Below are 12257 nucleotides of genomic sequence, written 5' to 3'. Positions count from 1 at the left end.
CATATGTGTAAACGCACGTAGAGTAAAATGGTACAAACAGCTCTCAGAGCCTAAAAAAGGACAAATTTACTAATTTCTTAAGTATTTGTGTCTAGTTTCTGCAAAAAAAAACACGGTCATGTGCTAGGACTAATTAAGGAATTTTTTTTTTTTTTTGGTCTTTTGTCTTTTGTCTTTTTAGGGCTGCACCCACAGCATACGGAGGTTCCCAGGCTAAGGGTCTAATGGGAGCCATAGCTGCCAGCCTATGCCAGAGCCACAGCAATGCCAGATCTGAGCCGTGTGTGCAACCTACACCACAGCTCATGGCAACGCCAGATGCTTAACCCACCAAGCGAGGCCAGGGATCAAACCTGCGTCCTCATGGTTCCTAGTCGGATTCGTTTCCGATGAGCGCCAAGACGGGAACTCCGTAATTCTTTTCTTTTTTTTTTTTAAATTCCTTTTTTTTTTTTTTTTGGCCAAAATCAGAGGTGAAAACAAACTGCCTGGGTTAATGATTGGATCCTTTGGAAATACAAGATATGTGTTCTAGAAACCCCATAGTATACTTTGGCTGAATTGTTGGCATTCTTTTTTAATCACTGTGTTCCGTTGTCTAACAACACAGTTGTTCACATTTTCTAGCAAATACCAAGAAACAGCAGGTGCACACTGAAATACACAAATGGTGGTCAATGTCATCAAGAGCGTTCAAAAAACATTATGCTAAACTAAGGGATCTCAGCGCCCCAAAATACCAAAATGGCAATGTCAGTTAGACGCTAGATTCCAATGAAAAGGAGAGCTTCATGAAAAGGGAAAAAAAATTTTACTTTCTCTCTCTCCCATCTCTATATATCTATTTTATGTATGCATGTATTTACAAATTATCTAACAGAGAGCTTATATGTAGTATTGACTAATGTTAAGTAAGGAGTCCACGTGTCACACTGTGGTGACTAGTTCAGAATAAAACCCCATATATATACACACACATATATGTGTACGTGTGCGTATATATAAAAGGGTAAAAGGGCAAATCCAGGCCTTATCCTAACACTCTCATTTAATTCACACTATATTTTTCAAAAGAAAACACATTACTGATAAGGAAAAAGACTAGCAGAGATTAGTAAACATTGCAAGCTACCAAGGTCCCAAGTGCTAAAGCCATTTCAAACCCTAGCTAACGATTTTGATGATATAGATATATACTAGGAGGTATGAATGGCAAGAAAGGAGAAAGGAAATCTTTCTCACCGGTCCTATCTTCTTCTGGGCCACCCTCAAAATCCCAATTGACAGGAGCAGATTTGTACATAAGACAGTGAGCAATACACAAACTTAATGCTGCGTGAATGAGTGAATGAACGAAGAGTAGGTGCAGAGTTGCCCTTCCTGAGAAACCAGCCTTATATTAGGCCTTGGAGAGCTCAGGAGGACTTCCGCCAGGTGCCCCCTGGGGCAGCTATAGCCCCGGTGCCCGTGGTCTGACCTGGCCCAGATCCTCAAGCCTTGCAGCGGAAGAGAGGGCCATTCTGAAAGGCTCCTGGAGGCGCCTTCGCGGGAATCGTGGGACCGTAATCTCCAGCCCCATCCCAAACTGGGTCGCTGCGGACTCTGCCCAAGCCCCAGCCGACTGTGGGCAGAGAGGAACAAGCTGAGAAGCATAATCAAAGAGCACAGGCGTAAAGACCAAGAGAAACGGCGGGACAAACACAGAAAGTCGGAACTGAAAAAGAGCCAGTTCATCGGGGCAGCCCCTGGGTCACGCCGGAAGGGCGGCGCTCGAGGGGCCCGCGGGCAAGGGCCTATTGGTAGCAGAGATTTCCGATCAGTTGGGCAATTGGCGGGGGTGGCTTGCACCCGCTGGAGGCTCGTGCGCCGGGAGCGTCCGGCTGGGCTTACCTAACTCTCCCGCTCGCGGAAGAGAACGGGAGGGCTACTACCTCCCACCATCAGGTGCAACTCGCCGCCCTGAGTCTCGCGCAGGCGCAGGCCAGCAGGGCGGAGACCGAAGGCCTCACAACCAATCGCAGAAGTGGAGAGGTGGGCCAAGAAGGCAGCCCCGCCTTCCCGCTCTCCTTTATTCCTCCCGCGGCTTTCCAGGTGTAGAATAGGCGGGGCGGAGGAGCCGGAAGTGGACTTTCATAACCCGGAAGGGGAGTGTTTTCTCAGCTGTGGTGTTGATGGTTTCCAGCTCCCGATCCTACTGCGACTGAAGGAATCGTCGCGAAAGGATGGTGTGCGAAAAATGTGAGTTAAGGAAACTCTTCTGCGGGAGAAGAAGGCTGGGACAACCTAACTGGAGTTCCCCGGGACTTTACTCCTTTGTTTTTACTTTGGCCACAAGTCTCTGATTCTAGCCTCTGTCCTGTCCTGCCCTTTGACCCTTCCTGCCTCTCCATCGACCGTATAGTCCTCCGTTTGTTGCATTCAGGGTGGTCTCCTTGTCTGTTTTGCACCTCCTTGTCTGTTTCCATTGTTTTCGCTCAACCCCTGAGCTTCTTGACTGGCTCCCTCATTTCAGAGCTTCAGGTTGAAATGGATCTTAAAAGTCGCTTCCACAGCAACTGGAGTTGCTAGGTTTAGCAAATAAAAGTACTGGACGCCCAGTTAAATTTGAATTTCAGGTAAACCAAGAATAATTTTTAGTGTGCGTCCTATGCAATATTTGAGATTTGGCTCTGTTTGCTGCTCCTTACTGCTGTAAAGCAAAGCACTCACTTTTAGGACATTGTCTACTGAAAAACTATTCATTGTTTATCTGAAATTTAAATCTAACTTGTGGCGCAGGGTTCCATACCTGGCCCAGGAACTTCCACATGCTGTGAGTGCTTAAATGCTCCTTGAACGAATACCTAGAGTATTGAGGAATGGTGGCCGGTGTGTAGGAGAATCTCACCACCTTGGAAGCAGTCCGTGTTGATTTTACTGGCTTTTAGAAAGGTCTTTCCTTCTTCTAGTTGCCGTCCAGTAATTCTAATACCACCCTCTGAGGTTTGATATTTTTGCTCCCACAAACTGGTTGTATATTTAAAAAGAGCAGTCCTATTCCCGTTTTCCTGAGTCTAAACATGTCCTCTTAATTTGATTATCGTCAGTTTGATTATCATCTAATTAACTTGATCCATTTTGTTTACCCCCCCACACACAGTATATAAAGCCTTATAGTTTTGAACACAGAATTTGAATCACAGTTTTCAGATTAGGTGAAAGAATGACCATGGACACTTACTTTAATACATTCTCAAGGTGCAGAGAATAATTTGGGATTTCTGTATCTGGAGACTGGCATTCAGGATGACCCTCTACAATGAGGCCACATCTTACCTTTTTAACTTTATAACCCTTACCATCTTTACACTTCAGCCAAGTCAAACTATTTTGCCTGACTGCATGTACCTCGAGTTCTCCACGCCTTTTATCAGGATGTGTCCTTTATCCAGTTTACCTTCATCCTCCTTTCTCCTTTTTCTTCACGGTCTCATTACCACAAACCCTCTCTACTGCCTTCTCCACAAAGCTTTCCTGGATTTCCCTAGTCAAGGTTATTTCTTCCTCCATGGAATGTATCTTAGTACTTCAGCTCTTAACATACTGTTTACTTTCCAGCTTATGTTTCAGTTGAATAATCCTAAACTTTTGTTGTTGTTCTCGGAACCCTTTGAGAATGTGACAAAAGCTGTGGACTTAACAGAGTCTATTAAAAAAAAAAAAAAAAGGATATACAGAGGTTTGTGTTCAGTTTCATCTTGTTCATGTATTCCCTAAGGTCCACATGTGAAAACTCAGGTTAAGAACTGTTAGAGATAAATCAGTATGATGTAAACTCCTTGAAATGTAGAGCTTTATCTAATTCATTTTATTTTTCTCTGTACTTTATACAATGGTTTATATATCACTGATGCTTAGTAAATGAACATATTTATCAGATTTGTTTAAAGCATTAATGTACAGAAACAAGCCTATTATAGGCCATACTATTATCCACAGATTTGATTGAGAGTCAGTTATCCATGGCCCACAATTAGTATCGTAAGTCTCAGTTCACTGGCCCCAAGCCTCAGCAATAACAGATTTGTATGTAATATGAATATTAATACCATTGAAAACTTAAGGCACAATGTAGTGTATTTATTAGATAGTAATGCTAACCCCCCCCCACTTTTATTATCTTGTTATAACAGGTGAAAAGAAACTTGGTACTGTTATCACTCCAGATACATGGAAAGATGGTGCAAGGAATACCACAGGTATTTTTCCTTTTAGAACATAGAAATTAAATCAGATACTTCCTGTGAATAATGTTTTAGCTTTTACATTATTTGTAAAATGTTGTTAAGCATACAACATATTTCATCTATTAAATATTAAAGAATACTGGACATTCCCCCCCACAACAATTTAATAACTTCATCTCCTTAGTTTTCTTAGTGACATGTCAGGGTTCCTAATTTGGTAGTCAGGAAATAGAAAGATAATTGAATGATTTTTAAGCAATGAGTATATCATAGTAACTGATTTGGTTCAGCCTAACTAGAGTTATTATTATTATTTTTTGTTTGTTTGTTTTTTGTCTTTTTGCCTCTTCTTGGGCTGCTCCCAAGGCATGTGGAGGTTCCCAGGCTAGGGGTCTAATTGCAGCTGTCGCTGCTGGCCTACGCCAGAGCCACAGCAATGTGGGATTCAAGCCGCATCTGCAAACCTACACCACAGCTCACGGCAACACCGGATGCTTGACCCACTGAGCAAGGCCAGGGATCGAACCCACAACCTCATGGTTCCTAGTCGGATTCGTTAACCACTGCACCATGATGGGAACTCCTAGAGTTATTATTTAAATCCCCCTTTCCTCACCTGGTTTTTATATTCTTGAACAAATCATTTAAATGTTTTCACCTTCACAATCATTAATTACAGTGAAGATGTTTCTAAAGGGAAGAAAAAGAAACATTATCACTGTATTTAAGGTCAGTGGCACCAAAGTAGTGGCATCTAGATTTTGCATTAGATAGATTAAATATAGACCTGTTCCTAAAGTCCTGCTTTGAGTCTAAGAAATAAAATAATTGCCTTTTATCCAAATTTTTATTGTTTTATTGTTTTCCTAATAATAATTTTCTCCTTTTTAAGTAGCATCTTTAAAAGCCTTGTTAAGTGTTACTTGTTAAGTGCTATATGTGAAATGTGTAGAAATAACCCACTAAAATACATGTATATTTCAATGCAGAAAGTGGAGGAAGAAAGCTGAATGAAAATAAAGCTTTGACTTCAAAAAAAGCGAGGTGGGTATAAGAGCATCTATAGAGCAATCATATAAATTTCCACTCTTTTTAGTATCAAGTGTATTAGAATGAATTTGTTTTGTATCATTGTGTTATGATAAAACATGCAGTTAGGTAGTTGCTAGCATGCATAATCTATTATAACCTGCCAGTTTCATCCTGTTCTTCACTGTTTTAACTGTTATGTGAAGAAATTAGTGCTACTTCCTCTTTATTATTTCACCAGAAAGCATGACTTATTTTTTTTAGTTCCAAATTTTCCTGCAAACCAGAGGCAACAAAAAATGTGGACAGATCATAAGCTCTGGAGTCAGACCTAAATTTGAATCTTGACTTTGTTATTGTCTAGCTCTGTAACCTTAAGCAAGTTAAACCAGTTCCTTAACTTTTCTGAACATTACTTTTTCATCTAGGAATGGAGATAAAAATGTCTCCCACCATAAAAACAATTTTCGATGCCATACTTTATTATATCCAGTCTTAAAAATTCCATGAACCCTTCCAAGTGCCATCCCATTTCCTTGCTTCCTTTTACAACAGAAGTTTTCAAAAGCCTTATTTAGATAGTACTTTCTCATTGTCCTTAAATTCTATTTGCTCCTTCAACCACTCAAGTCAGGCCTCCATCTCCACCACACTCCTAAGCCTACTCTTGTCAAGATCACACATAACCTTTAAAACTGATGGCTACTTCTCTGTTCTTACCTTACTTGGCTTTTTTGCAACTCTATAGTCTCTTGGCATTGAGATACCACATTCTCCTTTCCTCTTAACTCACTGGCTGTTCCTTCTTAGTCAAGTGCCTCTGGACTCAATCCTAGACTTTTTTTTATTTGTAAATTTATAATTTCTCCTTAAATGACTTTAGTGCAGTGGCTTTAAATTCAAATTCTATGTTAATGACTTTCAAATGTGTATCTTTAGTCCTAAGTTTTCTGAACCCCAAACATTTATCTATTTGCCGACTTGACTTTTCCAGTCTAACAAGCAACACTTTTTTCCTTCAGTCTAATAATAGTCTTCTCATCATTGCTCCATGGTCTAGTTGTACAGACCTAAAAACTGGAATTTCTCATTTTTTCCTCATTTCCCTCACTTCCCCATATCTACCAGAAAGTTCTTTGGCTCTACGACCCAAATCCACCTGCTTCTGTCCATCTCACTTCTAAACCACTATTATTAAGAAATACTGGATATTGTAATAACTTTATCTCTCTGCTTCTTCTCTGATTGCCTGTATTTCATTCTCATACTAACCAGAGTGGCCCTTTAAAGGGCATGTAACTCCTTTGCTTAAAACCCTCCATTGGTTTTCTTTTTACATTGAGTAAAATCCTAGCCCCACCATGTTCTTACAGGGTCCTCCATGATCTGGCCCCTCCTACCTCTCTGACTTCCTATTGTGCCAACTCCTGCATCAGATATGCCAAGCCCACTCCCACTGGAAGAGGTTTGTGTTTATTGTTCCTCTTCCTAGAACTCACCCCTAAGAGCTTACATAGATGGCTCCTTTTTGTTTCTTGGGTCTCAGCTAAAATGTCACTTCTTCAGAGAAGGTCCCTAGGCAGTAACTAAACTATTATCTTCCTTCCTTCCTCTCATGTCTGCCACAGTATCCTCTTTGAATTTTTTCTGTAGAACAGGTATTACTATCTTAAAAGTGTGGTTGTTTCCTTACTTATTGTCAGTATCCTCTCACTAGAACATCAGCTTGATGAGGACAGACACTTTGTCTGTCAAGTTCATCTTTGGTATTTAGAACAGTAACAGGCCCAGAAGAGGCACTCAGTATATATTTACCGAATGAATTAATACTTGTTTCATGACATTGCTCCAAAGATTAGAAATAATAATAATAATAATAAATCTTTTAATATACAAAGTACCTGACACATGAAAGTGCTTATTAAACAGTGGGTATAAAATAGCATAGTAGCCTTAATCTTCACTGCAGCATCATATTATGTATTATTGATTTATTTGTTGATTTCTTTTAAGACCATTCAATAATTATTGACTAGATTGTTATTTTTTTCAGTGTACAGGTTTGAGTACTTCCACTTCCTTTATGCTCCAAACTAATTTCAATATCATTAATAAGTAGCTATTACTCTTGGATATTTTAAATATCTCACTTTGGAAAGTTGCATAGAGTCCAAGAGGTGAACATTTATAAGAGGCATCATTATTTTAAGAAAGAAAAGGCTTTGCCAATTAATTTTAAGATTTTTAAGATTAGGAGTTCCCATCATGGCTCAGTGGTTAATGAACCCAACTAGCATCCATGAGGATGCAGATTCTATCCCTGACCTCGCTCATTGGGTTGAAGATCCAGCATCGGCCGTGAGCTGTGGTATAGGTCAAAGACGTGGCTTGGATCTGATGTTGCTATGGCTATGGCGTAGGCCAGTGGCTACAGCTCTGATTAGAGCCCTAGCCTGGGAACCTCCCTATGCCACGGGTATGGCTCTAAGAAGAAAAAAAAGACCAAAAAAAAAAAAGGCACATGTAGCTTATTTTGAGTCAACTATGTAACGGTGTACACATTCATCTGTCATTTGGCATTGAGACAAGGCTTTTTGAGTAGGAGTCTACTAATAACAATTCTTTATCATTTTGCTTATGTAACTTATAACCAGAATATATATTTCCAGTATCTCTAAAGTGGAGCAAGAACTGACACTTGCAAAGTGCCAAGTCCTTTCATTTAGGATTTTTTTCTCAATTTTTAAGTTGTCTTACCCATACCTGTTTCTATAGCAGTTTTAATGATTCACACTTATCTGGTCATCCTCAAGCATTCATTTAGTTTTTAATAGAATCAGTCACTCTATTTTATATTCTCATTTCATCATTTTCTGTAATATTTAATTATATCAAACAAATAGATTGACAAATACAACTGATATAAACAGGCTTGGGATTAAGTATAACTGACTCTTTATAAACAACTTATGTTGAAGGGGCAGATGTGTGCAGGCGTATTAAAAGAATGGCCAGATATTACCCAAAGCAATCTACAGATTTAATCCGATCACTATCAAATTACCCATGACATTTTACAGAACTAGAATAAATAATCCTAAAACTTATATGAAACCATAAAAGACTGGAATTGCCAAGGCAGTCCTAAAGAAAAAGAACAAAGCAGAAGGCATAACCCTCCCAGACTTCAAACAATTCTACAAAGGTACAGTAATCAAAATAGCATGGTATTGTCAAAAAACAGACAAATGGATCAGTGAAACAGAATAACAAGCCTAGAAATAAACCCACATACCTATGGTCAATTAGTCTTTGACAGAGGAGGCAAAAATATACAGTGGGAAAAAGACATTCTCTTCAGCAAGTGGTATTGGGAAGGTTGGACAGCCACTTGTAAATCATTGAAGTTAGAACACACACACTCACCATACACAACGACAAACTTGAAATGGCTTAAAGGCTTAAATATGAGACACGATCCCATAAAACTCCTAGAAGAGATCATAGGCAAAACATTCTCTGACATAAATCCTACCAGTGTTTTCTGAGGTGAGTCTCCCAAGGCATAGAAATAAAAACAAAAAGAAACAAATGGGGCCTAATCAAACTTACAAGCTTTTGCACAGCAAAAAAAAAAACCATAAGCAAAATGAAAAAACAACCTGCAGAGTGGCAGAAAATATTTGCAAATGATGTGACTAACATGGGCTTAATTTCCAAAATATACAAACAGCTCATTCAACTCAACAATGATATAAGAAACTACCCAATCGGAAAATGGACAGAAGACTGCAGAGACATTTCTCCAAAGAAGAAATAAAAATGGCCAATAGGCACATTAAAAAATGCTCAACATCACTAAATATTAGAGAAATGCAAATCAAAATTATAAGGAGGTACCACCTCACATTAGTTAGAATGGCCATCATTAATAAGTCTACAAATAGCAAGTGCTGGAGAGGGTGTGGAGAAAAGGGAACCTTCCTACACTGTTGGTGAAAATGTAAATTGGTACAACCACTATGGAAAACAATATGGAGTTTTCTCAGAAAACTAAGGATAGAGTGGATCTAGCAATCCCACTCCTGGGCATGTAGCCATACAACTGTAATTCAAAAAGATACAAGCATCTCAATGTTCATAACAGCACTGTTTACAATAGCCAAGACATGGAAGCAATCTAAATGTCCATTGATAGGTGAGTGTATACAGCCGTAAATACAATGGAATACTACTCAGCCGTAAAAAAGAATGAAATGTCCTTCGTAGCAACATGGATCAACTAGAGATAATCATACTCAGTGACGTTAAGTCAGAAAGAGAAGGACAAATACCATATTGATAGCGCTTGTATGTGGAATCTAAAATATAACACAAACAGGAGTTCCCTGGTGACCTAGTGGTTAGGATTCGACACTTTAATTGCTGCGGCCCAAGTCAATCCCTGGTCTGTGAACTGAGATCCTCACATCAGGCTGCTGCATGCTGCTGCCAAAATAAATTAATAAATTATATATGACGCAAATGAACCTGTCTACAAAACAGAAATAGACTCAGGACAAGGAGAACAGACTTGTGGTTGCCAAGGAAGAGGGGGTTAGGAAAGAGAGTGGGAGGTTAGGGTTAGCAGTTGTAAGCTATTTTACTTGGAGGAGATAAATAATAAGATCCTACTGTATAGAACAGAGGACTATATTCAATAGCCTATGGTAAACCATAATGGAAAAGAATATTAAAAAGAGGAGTTTGTGTGTGTATGAGTATCTGTATGTATATATACACACACATATATATAGCTGAATCACTTTACTGTACAGCAGAAATTAACACATTGTAAATCAACTATATTTCATAAATAAGAGAGTGGCCAGCTAGAAGAGTGCTATAACTATCAACAATAGAATTTGATAGAAGAACAGAGAGCATGGGTTAATCATATGTATTGCTTAAGTGAAATTTAAGAGTGTCTTTATTATACATTTTTCTTTCTTAAAAAATAACCTTTAGATTTGACCCATATGGAAAGAATAAGTTCTCCACTTGCAGAATTTGTAAAAGTTCTGTGCACCAGCCGGGTTCTCATTACTGCCAGGGCTGTGCTTACAAAAAGGGTGAGTCTTTTAATACCATTTTTGTATTCATATCAAACCTACTTCTTTTGATATTGATTTTGATAACATAGTAAAGGAGTAGCCCATCATAAATCCTATTAGTCAAATGCTCTTTTTTCTAAGACAAAATTGAAACTTAGAACTTGTAGTTAAAAGTATATATTTTATTTTTCCCTTTTCTGATGTTGTTAAATTATATTTTAAGCTTCAGGAACAACTTAAATTGTTGGTATTAGCTGCTTAAATTGTTGGTATTGGTGTCATTAGTTATCATTTGATTGCTTACATGTGTTGTTTGTTTGTTTTAGGCATCTGCGCTATGTGTGGAAAAAAGGTTTTGGATACCAAAAACTACAAACAAACGTCTGTCTAAATGTATTGAAGTATCTACCTTTCCATATGATTTACTTTTTGCTTTGAATTTTCAAGGTATAACATAGATATTCAATTTCCAAAATAACATGCCTTTAAATAATTACATTTAAACCAGGGAAGTAGATTGGTATTCATTCTTTTGCTCTCAAGAATTTCTGAATGGCAACAGTATAAAAAGTTTTCTGCCTAAAGGTTTTATTTTCCTTACAAATATCTTACTGAACTGGAATAAGTGATAAATTAACAAAAAAAAATATTTTCCCAGTTCTGTGTGCACTTTTTATTTATCATTACTCATATGATTTTTATTATCTTTTTTTCTACTTTATATGTAGATCTTGAAAAAGTGAGAAGGAAGTTATTAATATTGGCTTTGAACTTGGCATTTAGATTTGTAATTCTTCCCTCATCCCCTTTTTATTCATATAGTTCTTAGGGTCAGCAGTCCCTTAATTAATTGTGGCTTCATAGAGCATTTAAATATCTGAGACCATTATTGCTAAATAGTTCCTAAGTGATTAGCTCAGACCCAAATCAAACAAAAGTTGTATTTGTGGTATTTTTTATTTGTTCTTGAAGCCAAAATGCCAGTACCTTTCACATGAGAACAGGAACACAAGGGATACCCTATATGTGTCCACATCAACACACTGGATTTGAGAAAAACACGTATTACACATTACCTTGAATTCAGACCATCATGAAAGGCAAGAGAACAGTGTGCATCTATCATGGTAGATCACTATCCTTTGGGAAAGTGCTTTGAAGCAGAAACTAAACTTTTTTTTTTCTTACTTCCTCTCCTTTTCCACACCCCCCCCCACCAAATAAATAGACTAAGCAAACATTTTTATTTTTATTTATTTATTTATTTATTTTGTTTTTTGCTTTTTAGGGCCACACCGTGGCACATGGAGGTTCCCAGGCTAGGGGTCGAATCGGAGCTACAGCTGCTGGCCTGCACCAGAGCCACAGCAATGCAGGATCCGAGCTGTGTCTGTGACCTACACCACAGCTCACAGCAATACCCAGATCCTTAACCCACTGAGCGAGGCCGGGGATCAAACTCACAACCTCGTGGTTCCTGGTTGGATTCGTTTCTGCTGCACCACAACGGGAACTTCTAAGCAAGCATTTTGACTCCTTTTTTAAATATATGTAACATAGACTGCTAAAAGACTACTTTGACGTTTCAAAGATTTTTCCTATGTTGCCTTCAGAGGCACAGGACTTTTGCTTTTGGAACCTGTTAACTTACTGTGGGAGACAGAAAAAAATATTCCCCATTGCCAAGTACAGTATAAATACATATCACTATCAAATGTGTAGAGGAGATAACATGATGCTACACATGGTATAGATGGCACATTTTTATTTGTTTTAAAATTATTATAGAAAGTATTTAAAGTTTTAACTGTTTAAGTTATCTATAAGTTCCACCACCCAAAGGTCATCCTTATTCTTACCCAGAAAGATCACAATAAAATGCAAAATATAATAAATAATAATAGCTCTG

The 12257-nt window shown here is 38.3% G+C and overlaps 2 protein-coding genes across 2 annotated transcripts in view; one reads left to right on the top strand and one right to left on the bottom strand.

Moving 5' to 3' along the window:
* PIGF (phosphatidylinositol glycan anchor biosynthesis class F) overlaps positions 1-2104 on the bottom strand; it is a 47875-nt gene extending 45771 nt beyond the window's left edge. Inside the window, exon 1 of the mRNA XM_047782142.1 lies at positions 1891-2104. The gene's annotated coding sequence lies outside the window, so the exon portion shown is untranslated. The remainder of the gene's footprint in view (positions 1-1890) is intronic.
* On the top strand, positions 2093-12257 carry CRIPT (CXXC repeat containing interactor of PDZ3 domain). The gene is made up of 5 exons (XM_047782144.1): positions 2093-2238; positions 4173-4238; positions 5216-5270; positions 10263-10366; positions 10675-12257. The coding sequence occupies exons 1-5, from the start codon at positions 2223-2225 to the stop codon at positions 10737-10739; spliced, it is 306 nt and encodes a 101-aa protein (XP_047638100.1). The 5' UTR covers positions 2093-2222; the 3' UTR covers positions 10740-12257.

The sequence above is a fragment of the Phacochoerus africanus genome, chromosome 5 (genome assembly GCF_016906955.1).
Source record: "Phacochoerus africanus isolate WHEZ1 chromosome 5, ROS_Pafr_v1, whole genome shotgun sequence".
NCBI classification, from domain to species: domain Eukaryota; kingdom Metazoa; phylum Chordata; class Mammalia; order Artiodactyla; family Suidae; genus Phacochoerus; species Phacochoerus africanus.
The sequence above is the reverse complement of the archived record's forward strand: the minus strand, read 5'-3'. Positions and strand labels throughout refer to the sequence as shown.